The following is a 24,415-nucleotide window of genomic DNA, read 5'->3' on the forward strand; positions in this document are numbered from 1 at the left end:
AACTCAGTTCTTCCTGATTCCAAGTCTAGGACTCTTAGCTACTGTAACACCAATCTATCTAAATATAAATGTATTTAAGTGAATGATAATTGAGAATAAGAGAAGAAAAATACAAAAAAGTTAAAAAAACACATTATATCCACATAAACAAAACATACTGATCTCAAAGACAGGATGCATAGAGACAATTTAAGGATCATGTCTTCTTGAAGGATCTAAGTTTTTAAAAAATACTTGAACATCATAATGTAAGAAATAGTTACAAGAAAGCTGACAGAACTTCTAAAACAGAAAACAAAATGCCAATCAAAAGAATCACAGATTGTCTCCAGGCGAAAAACAAAAACAAAAAAACCTACGCTACAAACCCTAAGACCCATGGTGGTTAAATTTAACAATTCCAACAATAAACAAGAAATTCTGCAGATGACCAGGAGAAAAAGATCTTCAAATATAAAATAAAAGAAACTTGGATAACATGAGACTATTCTGCACGAAGGAGGCTACAGGATGATATATTCCCAAAAACAAAGGCTCAAGATGAAACCCAAAATGACATACTCTGAAACCTGAACCTAATCATCAATGAAAAAAGATGGACACTATTTAATATAGGAGAAGGGATGTGAAGTATTGTTAACAAAATAAAGACAAAAAGTAGCAGACCACTTGATTTACAACACAAACCTAAGTAGAGGTAAATACTACTAGGAAAAGTACAACTAATGAAATAAGTTAACCATCTTTAGAAATTTTATAAGAAGTGGGAAAAAACTAGAAAGACACCCAGTAACAATTGAACCCAAATGTCAACGACAACAAAATAAAAAGAGAGGTACCATTAAGAATTTTTTTCCTAAAAATACACAAGGGGATAACAATCAAACTGTAACTTAAATAGGAGCAATGTTGGTAGAGGAGAAGACGAGAATGCCTATGGACTAAACTTTACACCAACACCCTCAAAAAAAAAAATCAAAGTTCTTTTTTTGTTTGGTTTTGGTGGAAGTAATGGTTGTTGTTTGTTGTTGTTTTTCTTCTAGAAGAGGGCCAATGACATCAGGAAGGTGATGTTCTGACTTGCAAGTGAATTGGATTTAAGTGAGGAAGAGCTGTGCAAAGTCACCAGCCTCAGTCTCTCCTCCAGAGCCATCTGGAAGTAAACTACAGAATGGGAGGCTAAATAAAAGGAAAAAAGAGAGGAAGAAGATAGAAGAACATGCGTAATATTTCCCAAACTAACCGGGTCAATAGAAACAAAAGGAAAAGAATTCCTCTGAAGAAGGGCTATAGGTGAGTTGTCAAATGGAAGGAATGAAATGGAGAAATCTGAATTAGTGGTAAAAAGGGACTCCCCACTGAAAAAAACATTCCCATGGTGTGTAGCTGGGGAAAATGGGTAGGGAGATATTATATAATGGAAGACAGAGACCTTAAAATGCTTATAATCTGAAGGGATCTGGGACTCAGAGACCACAACCTCTGAGGGAGTATTATGCCTCCATGGACAGCACCCTACCGCAGGAAAAAGGGAATAAGACCAGACCTCACGGGGGCAACCTGAATCTAGAAGACCCACAGGTCATATGTGAAAGAAAACCACCACAGAGATAACAAGGGGTAGAAATGAACTGCATGATCAAGGATACAGGGAAACTTAAATTTCTACCATGAGGTAATACTTCAACTTTCTCTGTTTCCCACAAGAATTGATACTTCTAAGAATGAGGCACAACTGAAAAAAAGGGGAAAGGGGAAATGAGGCAATAACAGAGAAACTATTTAGAAGAGGGAACTCAAAATAGGTACTTGAGAAACTGAGAATAAGCAAGTATAAAGACTATGAATCAAAAAATAAAAACGAAGAATAGAAAGAGAAGAGCATTAATGAAGAAGATGTCAAAACAAAATTCTTTTTAGGAAAAGGTGCAAAACTAAAAAAAAAAAACCTAAACAACAAAAGAAGTTGAAAGGGAGAAGAGGGTGGAGCAGATTTTATTTAAATATTTAAATACCTAACAGAGATGTTTTAAAAAGAGGAAAAGAAAAAAAAGGATAAAAGGAAGAAAAATGAATCAATATGAATAAAATTATAAAACTAGGGAACAAGTGAGAAATAAAAGGAAGTAGGACTTGAGGGTGACAGGAAGAAGGTGACAGAAAGAGAGGTGACAGAAAGAGAACCTAAAGGAAGAGGGCTGCATCAGGTAGATTAAGCAAAAATAACTGTAAAAAGAAAGGAGAAGAGTTGGTCAAGGGATTTAGGAAGTGTTCTCTCTCTGCTCAAAATATTTTATAGCACTTTGGATTCTACCTTTGCCTCTATCACACTTTGGTCTTGGATACCAAGATCTTGTCATATCCTCTCTAGTCAACAAGACTCTAGAAAGGAGGAGCTATTGTTTTTCCATCATCTTTATCCTCCCAGTACTTAGTAGCATCTGGCACAAAGGTTGCACTTAATAAATGTTCCTTGAATTGAATGTGGAAAATTTTCATAGCCTTTCTCCTTACTGCTCTGCCTACACTCCCTTGGAACTTGTGTGGTTATTCCCAACAATTTTTTTTCCTTTTTTTTTTTTTGCCAGGAAAGATACCTCAAGAAGAAATCTCACAACTCCTGTTTTCCTAGGATTGCCAACATCATCTAGAGGGGAACTAAGTGGAAGGGACCCAAAAGCAAAGAAAATACAGGGAAGTATACAACATACTTCTAAAACAATTTTCTTTCTGAGTGTATTATGTAAACAGAGCCTATATAAATCAAAGCCTATCACTGATTCTCTTAACCTATGAATGAGCCATAAAACCTTTTTCAGACTTTAAAGATCAAACAAGGAAAAACATACTTAAGACTATTTCAAGTGTAAGTGGCCATTCTTAATGCAATAAAAATTTTTTAATTTATTTGAAATTCAGCTTCTCCCGACTTAGAAAAAATGTGGGGGGAAAGGAGGGGAGGAGAATAAGCATTTATCAAACACCTACTATGTGTCAGGCATGGTTATAAGCGCTTTAAAAATATTACCTTGTTAGGGGCAGCTAGGTGGTGGTGCAGTGGATAGAGCTCTGGCCTTGGAATCAGGAGGATCTGAGTTCAAATGTGACCTCAGACACATGACACTTGCTAGCTGTGTGGCCCTGGGCAAGTCATTTAACCCTGACTGCCTCACCACCCCCGGCCCCAAAAAATACAACCTTGTTTGATCTTTACAACAACCCTGCAAAGGTAGGTGCTATCCTTATCCCTATTTTACAGGTGAGGAAAGTGAAACATATAGAGGTTAAGTGATTTGGCAGGTCACACAACTAGGAAGTTTCTAAAGTTGGACTTGAACTCAGGTTTTCCTGATTCTAGCCCAGAGCTTTAACTACTGTGCCATCTAGCTGCCTCTAAAAAACTAATTCATGGACTATAATTCTCCATATAATAGTATCCAACATGTTGGTCAGTAGCTATAGTTACAGCTACGTTTCTAATACAAAATCTTTGCTTCTAAGACTAATTATCATATTCTTGCTCAAATCAAACAAAAATCTCTAACTTATACATCAGCATGATATGTCTGATGCTGTAACAATCTATCTCTGAAATACAAGTTCAAATTTTTTTTTTGTCAGTTCACCTCACAGAAATTTCCTTGGTCAACCTCGCACAAAATCGCTGTGCTTTTTTAAATATGTTCTATGGCAATTATGTGGTGTTCTATTAGCTAGCCTGTTCATAAATTCTGACAGTGTAGAAGGTGTAAAAAATGTAGTTTTGATAAGCAGTAAAACCCCTAGGGTCTTTTTATCTGTGATCTCTTCCTATGTTAGATAAGCGAACCTAACTGATAAAAAGTGGTGTAGGTGGCAAACTGTAACAAATGTAAGTAACCTCCAAACATCTAGGACTCAAGCAAAACTTAAGAGCTTGAACATAGAGCTTACGGATGAGACTGGCACACCAAACACTATCTAATTTGTTGGTGCTACATTCTATCTGCTTGATGGCAGAATCTATTTCTCAATTTTAAAAACTGCTGCTTTTAAAAGATGACTTCAGAGTCAAAGTGTAGAAAAATCAGTACATTAAAGTCATTTTAGAAAACAATAGCTATAACTTGTTTTGAATTTTATATTGCTCCAGTACTATTTTATTTGAGAAGACAAAAAACAGCCAACAAGCATTTGTTAAACATTTACTACGTACTAGGCACTATGCTGAATATTGGCAGTACAAAGAAAAGCAAAAACACTGTCCCTGCTATGCTGAACAAGCCTGACAATCAGATGGAAAAGACAATATACAAATCATTATGTATATACAAAATATCTATTGAATAGATGGAAAGAAATCACATAGGGGAATATACTGGGGGAGGGGACGGGAAGGAGGAAGAAAAAGGGAGTCTAGGAAATCGACTTAGGGTCTTGAAGGAAGCCAAGGGAAGCTAAGAGGCAAAGATGAGGGGGAGAGTTTTCTAGATACATAGGACAAAGAATACAATGCAACAAAGTTGGAAGATGGAGTGCTGTTTGAGAGGAAGAACAAGTAGGCCACTGTTAACAGATTTTTGAGAGCATGGAGGAAGAAGAGTCAAGTTATGAGAGGTGAAGAAGAACCATGGCTGCAAAGGGCTTTAAAGACCAAACAGGGTTTTAGATTTGATTCTAGAGTTAACAGAAAGGTATGGGAGTTTGCTGAGTAGGGAGTGTAACATGGCTGACTTGCACTGTACTTTAATGAAATAAATGTAAATAAAATAAATTTCATTTATATAAGTAAAATATAAATGAAATGTTACTTCACTTTATGACAACAATGCTTGGAAAGAAAGTGATATTATTACTCCCATTATTCGAAAGTGGCTTGCCCAGGTGAAGGAGGGTGAGGGGGGGAGACTTGAACTCAGGTCTTCCTGTCTCCAGGTCCAACACTCTATCAAGTGTACCACCCAGCTGCTTTGTTGGATCGTCTAATCCTGTCTCAGACATTTAATACTAAGTGACTTTTGGCAAGTCACCTCTCTCAACCTGTTTCTTCATCATAAAATGGAGAAAATAACACTTACTTCACAAGGTTGTGGTGAGGATCAAATGAGTTAACCTATGCCCATGCGCTTTGCAAACCTTAAAGAGGTATATAAGTGGTAACTATTAAATCTACCAGCTGCCTGCAAAGGAATGAAATAAGCAAATTATGGATTTCACCCTTTTGTCACTAAAGTTAATCACAAAGAGGGAGCGCTTTTCTAATTTCTTCATTAAAAGAAGGAGGCCTAGAAAACCCTTTCATGAATAACTTATTTCCAGAATCACATAGTTTGAGTTGGAAGGGACCTCAATGGATGTCCACTCTAATCTACATGAGACACGAATCTTCACCAGAACATGTTTAACAAGTCTCTGCTGTAAGACACCCAAAGGGGGAAGAACTCACCACTACTTGAGGCAGCCCATTCCACTGCTGTACAGCTGTAATTGTTAGTAAGTTTTTCCTAATGTCAAGTTTACATCTGACTCTATGCAATCTCAGAATAATGGAAAAGAAAAGTAATGAAAGACATTTAATGTCTGCCACTAAGGAGAGAGAAAAGGAGACACAAAGACTGACTCCTAGAAAAAGGACAATGATTTTTATTTGGATTTGGGAGAACGAAAGAGACACAAAGGAGACTTGAGAAGGGAAGGTGGAAGAATAAAATATCATTGCTTCAGATAAGTTCTTGTTAACTTCTGAATGTCTTAATCACTATCTGTTCATTCAAAAGTACACCTGAGGGCAGTTAGGTGGTGTAGTGGATAGAGCACTGGCCCTGGAGTCAGGAGGACCTGAGTTCAAATTCAGCCTCAGGCACATGATACTCACTAGCTGTGTGACCCTGGGCAAGTCACTTAACCCCAGTTGCCTGGCCAAAAATAAATAAATAAAAACAAAGAAGCAAAAGTTTACCTGGACCCACATTCATAGCATCATAGAGCTAGAGGTGGAAAGGATCTCATAGGTCATCTAATTTAACTCCCTAATTTTAGAGATGAGGAAACAGAGCAAAGGAAGGTTAAGTAACTTGCTCCAGGTCACACAGGTACTATCAGGAATGGGATTTAGGTCCTCTAACTTTAGTCACTGCTTTTTTTTCTCCTTCCACTATGCTGTTTCCCTACTTTGGATTACTTAAACAGTTAACAGTTACCATCCACCCACAACTTTCTGCTATATGTTATATAACCAGTGTATTTAAAAAAAAAACACACACAGAACAACACAAAAAAGCCCCAAACACTGTGACAGTACTGGGGAAACCCCATGGTCACAAACATATAAAACTGGGTGGAAAAAAACTGCAAGTTTTTCTCTGTCCAAACACAGGATCCAAGATTCTTCCACAGAAGTTATAATATTAAAAATAGCTATCAAATTCTATCATATTGATAGGAGATGACTCACTTCTACATTAACTGATATATTTGCCCTCAGTTTCTCTATCTATAAAAATGAGCAGGTAGGATTGGATAACCAATAAGATCTCCCCTAGCTCCAATATTTGATAATTCTAAAATGAGTATACTGTGGCTTCATAAGGATAGTAACTCAGACACTAGAATGACAAAATTCAGAAAAGGATCTGAATTCCATAAAAGCAATATGCTATTACAGAAAGAATTAGGAGTCCAAAGACCCTGCTTCTAGACTTCACTGTCACTAACATTTTAAGTGACCTTGAGTAAGTCACTTCCATTTCCCTAGGCCTCAGCTTCCTTAACGCTAAAGTGAAGGGGTTAGACCAAGCAACACCCCTCTAAGGTCCTTTCTGGCTGTACAATTTTATGATTTTATGACTGGATAATTGAAAGCAATGATCTAGCTAAGGAAAAAAAATAGATAGGTCAAACCTGAGGTTAGCAAATAGATTGGCAATAGTAATTACAATAATGATGATGTGGAGATGGTGTTCTTGGTAGATTATCAGCAGGGCATGCCCTGGGAGTACTCTCTTGGTTGTTGTGATGGATTTGCATTACTCCAGCCTTACGCTCTTACCTCCTTGCAACTGTTAAATGTTTGGGAGACAACAGGCAAAGTCTGGGATGAAAACTAGGGGATGACTCAAATCTAAGTGGTCAGCAGGGAGATCAAACATATGACCTTGGTCTAACACAGTTGTCTAAACAATTGAACTATGAAGACATAGCAATATTTACATGACTTCTTCAAAGTCTATATTTAGCAGGCTTAGAATCTAATGATGAACAGTAGTACATGCTAAAAAAAGGTAAGAAGTTAAAATAATTCAGTGTTTGAAAAGAATGCAAGGTGAGTTCAAGGGAAAACATACCTAGATGATTAGATGATCTTTAAGGTCCTTTCCATGACTAATGAATACACAGAGAAAGTTCTATGAACATGGTAAGGAGGAATTTAATTTGGTGACAAAACTTAAGGGGACATATTATTTTATTTTTATTTACTGATACTGATTTCTGATTTTAGAACTACCTTGTGATAGTTGAGAGAGAAGAGATGGTTAAGAAATATTCTGGTTTTCTGACTGATTACTTTTTTTGTATTATGCTTTTATACAGAATAAACTTAAATGAAATGGATGAATATTTATAAAAATACAAATACCAAGACTAGCAGAACAATAGAGAATTTAAATACCCCAATCACAGAAAAAGAAACTGAACAAGTCATAAATGAACTCCTAAAAGGTTTAAAAAACTACATGACCAGATGGTATTAGAAGTGAATTCTACCAATATTCAAAGAACAATTAATTCTAATATTGTACAAAGTGTTTTCAAAAACAGCAAAAGCCAAATTCCTTCTATGACACAAATATGGTCTTAATAACAAAACCAGGGAGAGTCAAAACATAAAAAGAAAATATATCAATAACCCCAGTTATCACTGAGGCAAACATTTTAAATATTAGCAATGAGGCTATAATAACATATCACAAAGATTATATAATATAACCAGATTAAATTTATGCCATAAATGCAGAGTTGGTTTAATATTGGAAAAATTACCAACATAACTGATCATATATTATGACAGGAACAACAAAAATCATTCTATCATATCAACAGATACAGATAAAACTTTCAAAAAATGTATTATATATTCATGTTAAAAGCAAAACTAGAAAACACAAAACTATAAAACTTTCAAAAAATGTATTATATATTCATGTTAAAAGCAAAACTAGAAAACAAAACTAAGTGGACCCTTTCTTAACAAAATAAATAGCACATATCTGAAACCAAGGGCCAGTATTACATGTAATGCCAACAAACTAGAGTCTTTTTCAGTATGATCAGGGGTGCAGCACACAGGGACGTCCACTGTCAAAATTATCTGATGTAGTGTTAGAAATGCCAGCTGGAACAGTAAAGGAAGAAAAAGAAATTAAAGTAATAAGCATAAAGAAGAAACCAAATTATTGCTTTTTGCAGATGGTGTGATGTATTCTTAGAAAATCTCATAGTCAACTAAGAATTGACACAATAACTTCAGCAAAGTTACATAATCCAAACAAAATCACATATAAAACATAGAAAAGGAAATTCCATTTAAAATAACCATAGACAAGTATAAAGTACTTCAGAGTGTACCTATCAAGATAAACATAAGAACTATGAATACAACTACAAAAATACTGTTTAAGGGAAATAAAGACATACTTAAATAACTGAAGAACATTAATTGCTCATGGGTAGGCCAAGTCAATATAATAAAAATGACAAAACCATCTAAATTAATTTACTTACTATGTGCCATATCAAGCTACCAAAGAATTACACTACAGAATTAGAAAAAAGAAGGAAATTTGCAAAAATAAAAGGTCAAGAATCTCAAGGAGAATGATAGGGGGGGAAAGCGGAAAAGAAGGAGGCCCAACAATACCAGATCCTAAGCTATACTGCAAAGCGGTAATCATCAAAACAATTTGGCACTGGTTAAAAAAACAGAAAAGTCAATCAGTTGAACAGATTAAGTGTATGGCATACTGAAGCAAAGGAATCTAACAGCCTAGTATCTGACAAACCCAATCCAGCTACTTAAGTAAGAATTCACTATTTGACAAAAACTATGGGGAAAACTGGGCAAGAATTTAGCAGGAACCTAGACCAACACCTCACACCATATGCCTCCAAATGGATACACGACCAATACATAAACCATATATATATATATATATATATATATATATATATATATATATATATATATATATATATATATATATATATATATATATATATATATATATATTTCATAAACAAATCAGAGAAACAGGGTAGAAATTACCTTTTAAATGTATGGATAGGGGAAGAGTTCATGATCAAACAAGGCACAGAGAGGCTCAAAGAAGACAAAACTGGACAATTCTAATTACAAAAAAATTAAAGTTTGTGCATAAACAAATCTGATGTAACTAAAATTAAAAGATAAGCAGTTTAATGGGAAAAAAAAGTAGCAAGTATCTCCGACAAGTCTCATTTCTAAGACATAAAAAGAATCTGTTCAAACGTGTAAGAATAAGAACCATTCCCCAATTAATAAATTTTCAAAGGACATGAACAAGCAAAGTTTTAATCAAAGAAATCCAAGCTATCTACAGCCATATGAAAAATGCTCCAAATCATTTAAAATTAGAAAAAATCAAATCAAAGCAACTTTGAGGTTCTATTTTACACATACAATATTGGCAAAATTGACAAAAAAGGAAAATGACATATTATAAGGACTGTGGGAATGTGCCTATTGGCACACTGATGCATTACTGGTAGAGTTATGATTTGGTCTAACTATTCTAAAAAGCAATTTGGAACTATTCCCAATAAGTTATTAAACTGTACATACCCTTTGAACCAAAAATACTACTATTAGAATCATAACCCAAGGAGAATAAAATAAAAAGGGACATGCCTTATGTGTACCAAAATATATGTTATCTCTTTTTTGTCATGTCAAAGAACTGGCAGTTAAACAGGTACCTGAGAGTTGGGGAGTTACTGAACAAAGTGTGATATATGAATGTCATAGAATTAACAGAATCTGAATTTATCTATGTTCTTGTGAATACTATTATATAGGAAATGAAAAAAAGAGACAGTTTCAGAAAAACCTGGGAACACTTGCATGTAATGATGCAGAGTGAAATGAGCAGAACCAGGAGAACAACTTATACTATCATATCAACATTGTAAAAATAAACAATTTTTAAAGGCCCTCAAGTGCTGAGGGATCCAAAGGAGGCTATATTTGGGCAGTAGACTAATCATAAAGGAAATTAAGAAATTAAAATTCAAGGACATTAGGCTAGGGGGAAAATACATTAGAAAAGTGCTGTGCTAAATCATCTTTTCCCCATTTTAAATAATTCTGAAGTTTAAAACGAGTTCTTCCATATTACAGTAGAATAGAAAGGTGAATATATGAAACTGAGAATCTTCATTTACATACTAAGTCTTAAAAAGCAAGTGTCACCCCTTCAGCTCCAACATCCTTAACAATATACTCGACAGCTCAAATGTTCTAGTCATCCCAACAAGGAGGGACTGGCTCGAATCAATAAAGGAAAATGCTCCAAAGCACCACATATTAAGAAGACAACTTTCCATCACGAAAAGGTGGGATACCTTTGGGTTCAGAATTGTAGTCCCCAACTGGTCATGTAGACAGGATTAAGGGAAGCAAATTTCTATGGATTAACTATGTCAAAAGTTTCATATCCACAAGTGATTTCTTCCTCTCTGAACTTGCAATAGGAGGCTATGTTATCTTTGGAGTTGAGCTGAAGAGTAGCCATGGAGACATGACTGGGAATATATGATCTGATCTGACATAACGCTTCAAGACACAAGTTTCTAAAGGACTTTCTTCTTATTTCTTTCTGCTAAGCAACAAGAGAACAATCCTCACGTTCTACACTGACATTTTCTTTTTTTTTTCCCTTCCATGTTACCATGAAAAAGTAGTTAAAGTCTGACCTCCCTCTCTCACGGCCATATTCTCACCTGGAGCTGAACCAAGGAGTGGAAGCTAGGTGTTAACAATCATATTCTCTCCTTTTTTTTTCTTTGCTAGGAACTGGAAACTGTGTGGTCTTGTGTTTAGGTACAGAACCTGGGCCTACAAGAAATAATCTAAGGCCACTCTCTTTCCAGGATAATTGTGTACCTTAAACTTTTGTGATTACTGTTAAAGAACCTATTTTTTAATGTAAAAAATCATTTTCAAATAGTCCACATAGTGATCAAAAGTTCCCATTAACTCTGCCTAAAGAAAAACTGTGTTTCTTTTGTTCAGTTCTCCTTTGCTAGGGGTCTATGTCCAAAGCCTAAAAATTCCATTTTTAGAGCCGTTATCCCTAATAGACTTGGAGTACAGAAGACTTAGCAACACGTGTAAAAGCCAAAGGGCACACAGTAAGCACTTAATAAATACTGGTTAACTTGTTGAAAAGGGATTTAAAATTGAAAAGAAAGGAGAGAAAACTACCTCTAGGGATGTTCAGATAAGAGATATACACCAAACCAAAGAGCACAGAGAAGAGCTACAATGAAAGAAGAATATATTAGTTAGACACCTAGAAGTAACAGAAAACAAAATCTAAGAAAGGAACCAAGAAAAACAAACAAACATAAAAACCCATCACCTCGAAGAGCTATAAAATGCACAAAGGAGGGAGCACAAGCAAGAAAGTGTAATACAAGGAGGCATATTTGACCTCATAATTATCACTGAGATCTAAGGATGAGTTTGTACCTCTGCATCTTCTAATTCATGGCTCCTGATTCTGACCTGTGGAGCCAAAGAGAATAAATCTAATCACTCCCCCATGACGTCCTTCAGATACTTGAAGGGTTATCATTGAATCAAAAATATAATAAGTAGATTTTATGCAGCATTTAGATAGTGAGGAAGTTAAAGATGAAAGAGGTTGTGACTTGCTCAGAGTCACAAATCACCCTGTAGAGGTGAGATTTGAAATAAGTTCTTAGGGGGCAGTGAGGTGGCGCAGTGGATAGAGCACCAGCCCTGAAGTTAGGAGGACCTGAGTTCAAATCCCACCTGAGACCAAACACTTGACACTTACTAGCTGTGTGACCCTAGGCAAGTCATTTAACCCCAACTGCCTTAAAAAAAAAAATAAGTTCTTTGTACTCCAAGTCCAGCACTCTGTCTACTCTGCCAAATGATTTAGAGGTGAAAGGGACCTCAGAGACCATTTAATCCAACCCCCATATCTTATAGATAAGAAATCCAAGGTCCAGAGAGGTGAAGTGATTTGCCTCCAGTCACAGACAAGAAGCATCAGGGGTGGCGTATGAACCCACTGGCCCACACTCTCTTGAATTTTCTCTTTTTTAGGCTAAACACCACCAACTTTTTCAATCCTCATGTGACATGGATTCAAGGCTCCTCGGCTCCTCACCACCCCAGATGCTCTCTTCTGGATGCTCTCCAACATGCCAAAATTCTCCCTAAACTATGATACTTTATGTCCTCTCTTAGTACAGCCTAAAATTGCATCAGCCTTTTTAGCTGCCACATCTCACTGCAGACTCAACCAGAGCTAAAAGTCGACTAAAAATCCCAGATCTTTTTCAAATAAGTTGCAGCCTAAGCACGTCTTCTCCATCTTGTACTTACAAAGTTGATTTTTTTGAACCCAAAAGTAAAACTGTCCATTTATTCCTACTGAACATCACTTATTAGATTCAGCCTGTCAATATCCTTTTGGATGCTATCATCCTGTACTAGTTTTCTACCCCAGCTCTAGGTCTTCTGTAAAGTAGACAGACATATCATTTGTGCCTTTATTCAAATGATTAATAAAAAATAAATAAAACAATGAACTGCATGGAGTCAAAGGCAAATTCCTGGGGTACTCCACTGAAGACAAATGCTCAAACTCTCTCTTTGCCAAAAGCAGAGCATCTGGTAATCTCCTAAACTGCCATAATAATAATTTAATCCTTCTAAAGACAGAAGAACCAACTAGGGAAAATTAGATTCTGGACCTGACTCTTCCTACAGGTAGAATCTGGCTGATGAGGTTAAAATGTTGCTGACCTGGGGAGAAATGACCATTCTACCTTGTACTTTGGGACAGAGATGAAAGCTGACTACAATCTAACATGCATTCTTGACTTTGGGAGAGGGGAATTCAGAGGGCTCAACTGAAAAGATAGTTAGGTTCTGATGGATCAATACGGTACAGGAGAATTCAGCCAACAATGGATGGGTACCTAAAGAATGAAATTTTGAAGACAGGAAGAGAAATAATTCTGATGAAAAGGAATAAATGTAATGCATAGAGAACTCACCAACCAACTTATATCTGAAAAAAAAATAGACATAAGCAGGGAACAGAAATGAGAGCAGGTCACTGAGAAACAATGCAAAAGCTTGGCAAGAAGAGTGTCAGGATGTTTACCATGAGCTGAGACCCATGAGCGCTGGTGAACAAAAGTAAAGATAACAGAAAGTGATTTTTTAAAAGCCATATTGGGGAAAATAGGAAGGTCAGAGAACGGACAGGACCATTATTTTGGATAAACAGGATAATAACCGACTTCAGAAAGAAGATAGCACTGCTTGATTCATTCTTTTTTTTTTTTTTTGCTTCGGAAAAGCAGATGGATTAGAACAGCTGTACACAGCAAAGATCAGTGCCAGAGATGACACAAGTGTAAGGGCACTGAGGAATCATTTTACAAGGTATCTGAAGGAAGCAAAGATACCAAAGATCTGAAATCTTTATTCATCTCAATGAGTGGCAACTTAATATCTAATAAGTGCAAATACATATAGCATATATTTTTTTAAATTGACCCTATCAATACTTCCAGACATGTCTGTATAAAAGACTTGTTACTACAACTTCAGAAATTCTCATTTCCATCACTAATATGTAAAAACTAAATTCACAGAATTATCTTAAAAAATAATCATGCAAGAATAGAGAAATTTTCCCTATACTCCAACAAAATTCAACAAAATATTCAACACATAAGATCTCACTAAGTGCAAGGCACCAGGACGGACACTAGAGATATAAAGACAAAAACAAAAACCATAAGGAAGCTAACATGCAGAATACCTACTTTACCCACAGTAAAAGTGACTAATAATAGTGCTAAATGTGATGCAACTAAAGGTCAGTACTCAGTACTAACGGTCATATGACTGAATTTAATCAAATAATGAAAGAAAATTAGTATTTTCCCCTGTGGCTGCTAAGGATACAGCAGAAACAAACAATATGTCACTAATCAATGACCTCTGATTTGGTCAGCATAGAAACTTCCCCTGGGGGAACTGCTTTCTCTAATACACACCAAACCTCACCTACAAATAACAGTCTTTAGAGTGTTGTCTGATGCTCACAGAAATTAAATGACTTTTCTTATTACACATCTTGCAAGTGTCAGAACTGGGACTTGAACCCAGGTGTTTCCTGCCTCCAAGCAAAGGTTCTATTCAGTATAGTACACTGCTTCTCAGCAGTGAGAACAAGCATTCCTAATATTGTATTTTCTGAAGGTTCATTTGTTTATGTTGGGAAGTTTAACTATGGGAAAATAGTTCATTAGACCCCAAAGTATAATTTTAGTATCAACATTATTGTGATCCAAGGACCTGCCATTAAAATTCATGGTGTCGTCTCTTTATCCTTAAAAAGATGGAGGAAAATACAGACCCTCACCCTTAGAACTTGAGAGTGAGCTAGGGAAGGAGTGGCCTACTGAAAAGATTAAGTAAAGCACAAACAATTGCATATAACTACAAAACATTTTTAAACATCATATCGGTACTGTTTTAGAACCACCTATCATTAGCAAAATGGTTTCATGGAATATTTATCTACCATTGTCTCAAAAGAACTAAGCAATTTTACTACTAAAATGTACATAAATTTTTAAAAAGTATTGACTTATTTTGGTACTTACTCACAATACCGAATTGACCCCAGGAAAGCAGTATAGCCAAAATTGGGAAGATAACGATGAGAATGTTTTCTTTTGGATAAAACCATGAAACTTTGAAGAAAAAAGAGAAACATACATTATTAAGTCTCATACTCAATTTAAGCACTTTTAATTAAATACAACCAAATTTTAGTGTGGTAAAGAAGAAATTACTGAAGACCCTTATTGTGAATATGCAAAACACGTAAGCTTAGAAAATTGTGGTATAGTTCATTTACAACTAGTTATGTAACTTTAGGTAGACTACTTAGTTTCACAGGATTATAGCTCAGGGTCTAATCTGTTTCCTTATCTATAAGACGATTTAAAAAGTCCCTCACAGCTCTAACATTCTGATTCTATAAAAATGTCTTAATTTCTAAAAACACATTTCAGTATACTTTTCATAATTTGTGCTTGAAGAATTATTAGCTCTCAATCATTTGCATTAAAGAAAAATAAACAAAGCCAGACAAGACAGGCATCTACGCTTGACTACGAAATACTTTTATCTTTGCTTTTGCATATTTTATTTATAAAAATGTTTTCATATTTGCTTTTACAGAGCCTTACAGATATGGCTAATGTTGCAATAAGTCAAAAGTAATCAAACTACAATATAAAAATATGACCCGGGAAGAGCTAGGGAACAAGACAGTTTCCTCTTCTTCCACTAAGCGTAACTCCTTCCTGCAACTCACTCCATGCTAGGAATAGATTAATCTATTGCAAAATTATGCTAGGAATATGGATATAGAGATTTTCTACAGCTAAAGTATATGGAGGGAGTAGGAACGTCAAAGTTGAAATGAAGCACATTAGGTATACGAATGAATATTTTCTTCCATCTTTCTAAATGAAGCACAAATCAAAAATGCAAATGGAGAAATATTTCAATACACTAGAAATAACTTGCATAGAATTTTTTAAGACACTAAAAATTAATTTGAATGGCATCTGGTAAACTCTATACTTCATTAAATCTGCCTATCACAAAATAAATTCCTCCAGCAGAAGAGCACAATAATAACCACAACAAAAACTGATTTTTACATGAGTTATGGTTTTATGGTAACATTATGTGTTATATCATTTGAGCTTCACAAGAGACGACAGAAGTGCTATCATCCCCATTTTATAAATGTAGACACTGAGGCTCAGAGAAGTTATATCTTGCCTATGGTCAAGCAGCTGGTAAAAGTCTGAGAAGGTATTCAAACCCAGGTCTTCCTATTCCACATCCATACTACTAACACTATCCATGATGTCCTCCCAAACTCTAATATTTCCACTTGGAAGCATCTGGTACTTTCCAACACCACCTCTAGAAAACACTAATACCTCACTGAAATTCACTCTGCTTCCTCTACTACCTCATTATCCTCCATTATCAACATGTGCCAGTAAAAATTCCAAACCTACAAGTGGAAAGTTAAACAAATAATCTCATGGCTTTTAAACAACATGATAAACCTTATCTTTTAACAGTAAGGTTACAAAATTAAACATCAGTGAAATGCTCATATTAATCACTAAATAGTAAATATGCTACCATTAGAAATTCCAATTCAGAAAGTGCTTGGTTACTTTTTTTTTGTTAAGCCGAAGAAGGTGCTCAATAAGTGTTTGTGATGTTGGTTATGAGTACTGTCCAATAACAGTTTAATGACTAAAAAGAAAATAATGTTGAAAAATTATCTGACCTTACGCCGAATACACTGAGAAAAATATTCTAGGGTACTAGAACTGTTTAATGCCTTTACTTTCTCCATTATTCCATTTTATATAACTGAGGTGAAAGCTTAACATTTTTTCCCCAGTTAAAGTTTTACCTGGAAAGAATAATAAGGAAATCTAGGAATTATGCTTCTATTTATATTTGTCTTCCCATAGGTAAACTGATTTTTAAAAGCCTCCTTGATTATTGCACTTAATAGAAATATTAACTATTCCAGGGTGTTAAATTAAGAATGAAAGTGATTTGTTATGCTCTAATACCTAGCGATATATTTTCACTGACTCGTAGACAAAACTGAGCTAGGAAGCAAAATAATAAAGCTTTGTCCCAAACTACTACTTTCAAAAAGATTATAAGTAATAAAATAAAAATGATAATTTTAACTTTTTGTATCTTGATGGGATAAGATACAGGACCAAAGTGGGTAAGGATTAGACCCAGGCAAATAGGAGGGAAAAGTCAGGGACTCAAGAACTCTGAGTTAGGGTCAGGGTCTCAATGGGGATGGGAAAGAAAAATGGTTCTAAACCTGAAAGATCCATTTGCAAAGTAAATAGGTAAAGAGATGGGGAAGGCTATCCCAGTTTAGAAACCCTGTCTTCTTTGATTATCTTGTCTATAATTAGTCAGCGGGTAAGCATTATTAAATGCCAAATATGCACTAGGTATTGTGCTAAGTTCTGGGGATATAAAGAAAGGAGAAAAAAAAAACCAACAGTCCTTGCTCTGAAACAGCTCACAGTCTAATGGTAGAAACAACATTCAAACAATTATGTACCAACAAGCTATAAACTATAAATGAAAGATATTGTCAGAGTAGGCACTAAAGAGAACTGAGAAAGCCTTCATGCAGAAGAGACTTTAGCTGAATCTTGAAGTGGAAGTCAAGAAGTGGAGATGAAGAAGATAGTTCTAGGCATGTGGACAGCATGTGAACCAGCCCTGGAGTCAGGAGGACCCGAGTTCAAATCCAGCCCCAGACATATAACACTTACTAGCTGTGTGACTCTGGGCAAGTGTCACTTAACCACAATTGCCTTGCCTAAAAAAAAAAAAATTCTTTGAGTTTTATTTTCTGAGAGAACATAGCATGCAAGGAAAAACAAAGAGGCCGGCTTCCCTAGATCAGAGAGTATTTAGGGGGAGGTAAGGTTTAAGAAGAGCCAGGTTATAAAAGGCTAACAGAAGATTTTATATTTTATCCTACAGGTTAGGGAGCCACTCAAGGTTACTGAGTAAGTGGGGAGACATGCTTAAGGAAGATCACTCTGACAGCTGAGTGGACAACTGACTGGAGAGGAGAAATATTTGATTCAGGGAAACCAATCAGCAGACTATTCTAATAGTCCAAGCATGAGGTGATAAGGGCCTAGACCAGGGTAGTATCAGTGACAAAGAAGAGAAGAGGTTTTATGTGAGAGATGTTATAAAGGTAGGATTGACAGCACTCCATTACTAATTGGATATGGTAGTTGGTAAGGTGAGAGAAAAAAGTTGAGGGTAACATCTAGCATGTGAACCTGGGTGATGGGAAGATGGTGGTGCCCTCCACAATAATAGGAAAGTAAGAAGAGGAGAAAGTTTGAGGCAGAAAGAAAATAAGTATGGTTTTGGTAATGTTGAGTTTAAGATGTCTCCAAGACAGCTAATGTCTTGTCCAACAGGCAACTGGGGATGCAAGATTGGAAATCAAATAAGAGTTCTGGGCTGGACAAACATCTTCATAGAGAACTGAATCTGTGGAAGCTGATGAGATCATCAAGCACAGTATCATACAGGGAAAAAAGACCCAAAACTGAGCTTTGCTGACACCCATAGTTAGTGAGCATGACCAAGATGACAATTCAGCAAAAGAAACTAAGAAGGATCAAGTCAGACAGGCAGGAGGAAAAACAGAAGAAAATAGTGTCACAAAAACTTAGGAGAAGGATGGTGACAGTGTCAAAGGATGCAGAGGGGTCAAGAAGAAGGAGGACTGAGAAAAGGTCATTATATTTGGCAAATAAGTGATCACTGGTGATTTTGCAGAGAGTAGTTTCAGTTAAATAATGAGGCTGGAAGCTAGACTGTACAAAGTTTTAAGAAGTGAATGAAAAGAAAGAAAGTGGAAGCACCAATTACAGACAGACTTTTCAAGGAGTTCAGCAACAAAAGGGAGGAGAGATATGGGACAATAGCTAGTGGGGAGAGGAAGGAGGAAATGTGGGCATGTGTGTAGTCAGTAGTGAAGTAGCCAGGGAAAGACTGAAGATTAGTGAGAGAAGGTATGACAGATGGTTCACTCTGATGGAGAAGACAGGATGAAAGGAATCATTTGTGCTTGTAGAGGGGATTGCTTTAGTAAGGAGAAGGGAAACCTTTTCATGTGAGATGGGTAAAGGAGGAGAGAGTGGCAGAAAGTATTTGAGTGATACGATGTGAGGAGGAAGGAAGAAGAGGGAGCACTTAGCAAACAGTCTTATTCTTTTCAGTGAAATATGACGCAAAGTACTCAGTTGAAAGGATGGGGAGATGAAGGGTGATGGGAAGGTTAAAGAAGGATAAAAAGATCTGGAAAAATCACTATGATGAGTGGGATATTGAACAATTAGGGAAGTTTAAACGTATTGCCATACTGCAGTGAGGGCCCAGTTGAGACTATGTAACAAATATTTGTAGTGAACCTAGTCAGCATGGTTTTGTGATTTTTCTCCAGCTTTCAACAGCATGAAGTAGGAGCAAAGGCACTGCAGGAATAATCCAAAGCTAAGGTTTGGCAAGGCAAGATCTTCAATAGGATAAAAAGCCAAGGGACATGAGAAAAGAGGGCAGAGCAGAGTTGAACTGGTTCACCAAGAAGCAAAGATGGGAAAAGGAAGAGAGTGTAGACAGTGTAGGTGTGATAATCCAGGAAAAAACTCAAGGCTGGAGTGACTGGAGGTCCCAGTGAAGATGAACTAGGTTTGGAGTTACCAGGCAGAAGGAGAGGTGGAATGGTGACAGATTATGATCAAATAAAAGCATTTCAGAGTTCATGAACATGGAAGTGGGACATTTGTGGGTGATAGTAAGATCATAGGTATAACCATCTCAGTGTATAGTTGCAGTGCGGTGGAAGAAAAAGACACAGGAAATTAGAACCTTAAGGAATTAGGAAGTTAGGGTATTTGAGGGAATATCATTATTTATGCTCAAGTCTGCTAATACCAGGGAAGGAGTTGGAGAGGTGAGAATAACTGTGAGCCAGGCACTGAACTCACTGAGAAAAGAAGGGGGGTGTCCTAGAGGTCCACAGGCAACAACTACCAGAATTTTTATGTGGGTGATAAATACTGATTGAGTGACCGTCAAAGGAGAAGAGGTTACTGAGTGACGGTGTTAGGAGTGCCTGGAAATTGCAGTGGGTAGCAAGAAGGATTCCCATTTACCTACTAGCACCAGTGAGTTGAAGGGTATGAGTATTTTCAGCGCTGGAAAGTGTAGCTAAAGAAGCTGTGTCCTCAGAAAGGAGCCAGGTCTCAGTGAGTATAAGGAGTGAGCAAGAAAGTAAACGGTTTAAGATGAAAGCTAGTTGGTGACCTATGGAGCAGGCATTCTAGAGAGCACAGTGAAAAGGGTGAGTTAACATCAGAATGGGGACGTTATTGAGGGGAGGGGCATGGTTTACTGGGGATAGGAATAAGGAGGGAATAAGTGAAGGATGGAGAACTGATTCTGAACAATGGCAGATAGGGGTTCAAAATCACTGGGAAGGGGAGGGTCTGACAAGGTAGGATTAAATTCATCACTGAAGAATACCTTTAAGCATGTAACAATCACTGTCCCTAAGGGTTCAACCTTGGAGTACAGTTGTCCCGGGTGATAGGCAGCTGCATGTAGCAGGAAAGGGGCCAAGGAGGGAGGTGTCCCAGAGATGTATGTAAGACTGGAGAGGGTATGTGTATGTTTTATACACACACACACACACACACACACACACACAGAGTTCCTCAACACAACATCTTTAAAGCAGCAAAGCAAAACCAGCCTGTGCAAGTGCTTTGGTCTGAATTTGAATATCACTGGAAACTAGAAAATGAACCAGGAAGTGAGGCAAGCGATAAAGGAAACATCTCTATGAATCAGTGTCAAACGAGCAAAGCAGAAAAAACATGATGCACAGAAAAATGGCTACCGCCTATAAGTGTATTTGTGTGTGCAGACAAGTGCAAGGTGCAACTAAGCCTAATGATGATAGTCAGGAGATAAGTCTTCAACCAGAGATGAATTCAGCCTCATTACTTTAGTTACAGCACCAGAATTTCAGAACTAGAAGAGACCTTAAGCCTATGAAATCTAAACCCCGGCTTTTAACTGTAAAGATGAGAAAACTGAGGTCCTGAGGCATGAAATACTTTGCACGAGGTCACACAGACAATTAGTGGAAAAGCTAAAACTAGAAGCCAGGTCTCACGGCTCCTAATCCAGTATTCATTTTTCTTAACTGTATTGCCTCTCTTTATAATCTACAAAAGTGCGCTCAGATATCTAAAATGAATCAATGACAGTAATAAACTGTGAAGTTTACTAAACAGCTATCCTTTTGTCTCATAAAAATTTTTAAGCTTGACCATGTAATAGCCACTTAAAAGGAAATTTATCCCACACACCCCACCCAAAACAAACCCTACTGCATCACATTTGTGTGAGAAATATAAAAAACCAATGCTGGGTCAAGATGGCGGAGTGAAAGCAGTGACCCCCCCAAACCCCTCCAAATACTTGTAAAAGATGGCGCTGGACAAATTCTAAAGCAGCAGAACCCACAAAAAGACAGCGCGAAACAAATTTCCAGCCCAAAACAACCTGGATGGTTGATTGCAAAGGTCTATTGCGCCAGGCTGGGAAAGGAACACAGTTCAGTGTGAGCTAGCAGGAAAAGACCAGGCCTCAGCAAACCTGGAGCAGGTCTCAGAGGACTGAACCACGGGCAGCTGTGGCAGTTTCCAGACTTCTCAACCCATGAACACCAAAGACAACTTAGACAGTCAGTAGGAAAAGTCTGTGACTGCAATGAGAGAGAAGCTCGATCTCAGCCCCACTCCTTGAGAGTGGCCCCAGGGCAGCAGGTGCTTCTGGAGCTTCTGGCCCACAGACTGAGGGGAAATCAAGTGGCTGATCAGAGGGGGATTGCAGGGATCTCTTTGCTGGTACTGAGGCAGGATTCTCTTGCTTTGCCCTGCTTGAATCTGGGTCACGGTTCTTCGTGCTGGTCCTAGGGCTAGGAGGAGTGCTAGCATGGTAGAGCTTGTAGTAGTGGTGCAGAGATAATCCTCCTCCCAGTTCCAAGGCACAAAAGAGTGCTTGTAGTCAGTAACAGACCACAGCACAGGCCAGGAAAGGAGTAAACACCTTGTCCCTTATTATACCACCTTGGAAGAACTGAAAATTTAGAGGTCCCTAGAAGTATCTCTGAAAACAGCTGCACAAAACCCTGAAGAGTGGGACAGTACATTCTCCACAGTAGAAGCAGACCCCTACCTTAACAAGGAGTTTATAACTCAAGTAATTGACTGGGACCATGAGCAAACCTCGCAAGAAGTGTCAGACCATAGAATCTTTCTTTGATGACAAAGAAGATCAAAACATACAATCAGAAGACAACAAAGTCAAAACGCCTACATCCCAAGCCTTCAAGAAATATACGAATCAGTCCCAGAGCATGGAAGAGCTCAAAGATTTTGAGAAGCAAGTAAGAGAAGTAGAGGAAAAACTGGGAAGAGAAATGAGAGTGATGCAAGAAAATCACGAAAAACAAGTCAAAAGCTTGCTAAAAGGAGACCCAAAAAAATACTGAAGAAAATAACACCTTAAAAAATAGACTAACCCAAATGGCAAAAGAGGTCCAAAAAGCCAATGAGGAGAAGAATACCTTCAAAAGCAAAACTGGTCAAATGGAAAAGCAAGTCCAAAAGCTTACTGAAGAAAATACTTCCTTAAAAATTAGAATGGAGCCATTGGAAGCTAGTGACTTTACGAGAAATCAAGACACTAAAACACGGGAAAAATAACCTGGAAAATAGATCCAGGAGAGATAATTTAAAAATTAATGGAGAAACATAAAAAAACCTTATTTATAAAGTACATGTTAAAATAATTTAATGTTAAAAACAAACACAAAGTTGAATAGTTACATATTTTAATATTAAGTTAAATGTATTAATTCTACACCTAATGAATTTTTAATTAGCAAATGCTTTAAATTTAGACGTTTCTTTTTTTGAAGTTCTTTCTTAAACTTTAAAAAGTGCTTAATGATGCTACATTAATACAACTGAAGCAGTTATTAAATTGTACAGAGATAATCATCATTATTGTCAATATCATCATTTATATAGCACCCCAAGATCTGCAGTGCTATACATACAGTATCTAATTTGATCCTCACAGCATATGTGGGAGGTGTTTTATTATTCCCATTTTGCAGATGAGGAAACCAAGGCTGAAGGAGGTTAAGTGACTTGTCTAGTGTTACAAAGTTAATGTTTGAGGCAGGATTTGAACTCAAATCTTTCTGATTTCAATTTCAACACTCTTACCCACTCTGTGCCACTTCGCTGCCTTACGAAGGGAGCAATAAAAGTTGTACTTAGACTTTGAGCTAGGGCTAGAAATACTTTGGCAGAACAAAACAAAAAGAATCCATAGACTGCCATACTTTTATTGGTAAGGACAACGTGCCACTGTAGACTGAGCACAGGACTTGAAGCCAGTAAGAATGTGTTCCACTCCAGTCCTTGGCACTGGTCAGTAACCTTAATTTCTGTATGTCTGTTTTGGGGGAGACAGGTATTACTGCGAAAAGAGCAGTATGAGAATGAAGGTTCATATCCTGCCTATAATGCTTACTACCGTGCAATTCTGAACAAGTCTCTTAAATGACCTGAGACTCAATTCTCTAATTTGAAAACTGAGAGGACTGGATAAGACGGCTGCTGAAGTTCCTGTAGCCCTAGGTCAATCATCAATGGTCTACTAAACCAGACAGCAGTTGTGAACTGCACTGCTAGATTCAATTCCCCAAGATGATAGTTGGAATCACAGACGATCTGCTGCTCTATCAGGGCAATGCCACGCTGTTCACTTTGGGTACAGCAAAGTCCATGACAAAATTTTTCATGATATCCTTGTGGATAAGATGGCCAAATATGGGTAAGCAGAGTTAATTAACAACTTACAACTATACCTAAAGAATATTGATTAGCACATAGATAAACAAATCCTGAGTACCAGGTTACCATGGCACTTATTTTTAACAATAATTATCTGATAGTATTACAAGAACACAAGGTACCAGCTTCAATATTAAACCATGAGCAACCAAATTCTTGTTAAATAGTTGAGGCATTAAACAGGAATCAACTCTTTCAGGTACAGAAGGAAGTATCCCATAGTCAGAGGTGATGTTTGGCTGCCCCTTAATCTTGCTTCTACAGAAGATGAGAAGTGATGCCATCCAATTTTGCCTACTCTGGGACCATTAAGTCTGGGTGAAAATTCCATTGGAGCAAAAGTTGTATCTGAGAGCCTGGATGAATTCTCACTACGTTATCATTTCACTGAGGCCCATTTCAAGTCACATCTTGTTCTATCTTCTATCTCTATCACATCTTGCACATCTTCATCTCTCTTCAAAAAACACTTTCCTCATCAAAAAAATCTACATACCTTTAAAATAGGTGCCAC

The 24,415-nt window shown here is 37.0% G+C and overlaps 1 protein-coding gene across 5 annotated transcripts in view; it reads right to left on the reverse strand.

Annotated features, from left to right (window-relative positions):
* The window catches only part of CD47 (CD47 molecule), a 72,766-nt gene that overhangs the window by 26,078 nt on the left and 22,273 nt on the right, over positions 1-24,415 (reverse strand). For all 5 annotated transcript variants that reach the window (XR_002327052.2, XR_013482941.1, XM_020999870.2 and 2 more), the window contains exon 3: positions 14,956-15,045. Coding sequence is in view for 3 of the 5 variants with exons in the window: in XM_020999870.2 (XP_020855529.1) it covers positions 14,956-15,045 (90 nt within the window). In the remaining 2 variants the exon portion in view is untranslated. The remainder of the gene's footprint in view (positions 1-14,955; positions 15,046-24,415) is intronic.

This window comes from Phascolarctos cinereus, unplaced genomic scaffold (genome assembly GCF_003287225.1).
Source record: "Phascolarctos cinereus isolate Bilbo 61053 unplaced genomic scaffold, phaCin_HiC Scaffold_726;HRSCAF=1367, whole genome shotgun sequence".
NCBI lineage: Eukaryota > Metazoa > Chordata > Mammalia > Diprotodontia > Phascolarctidae > Phascolarctos > Phascolarctos cinereus.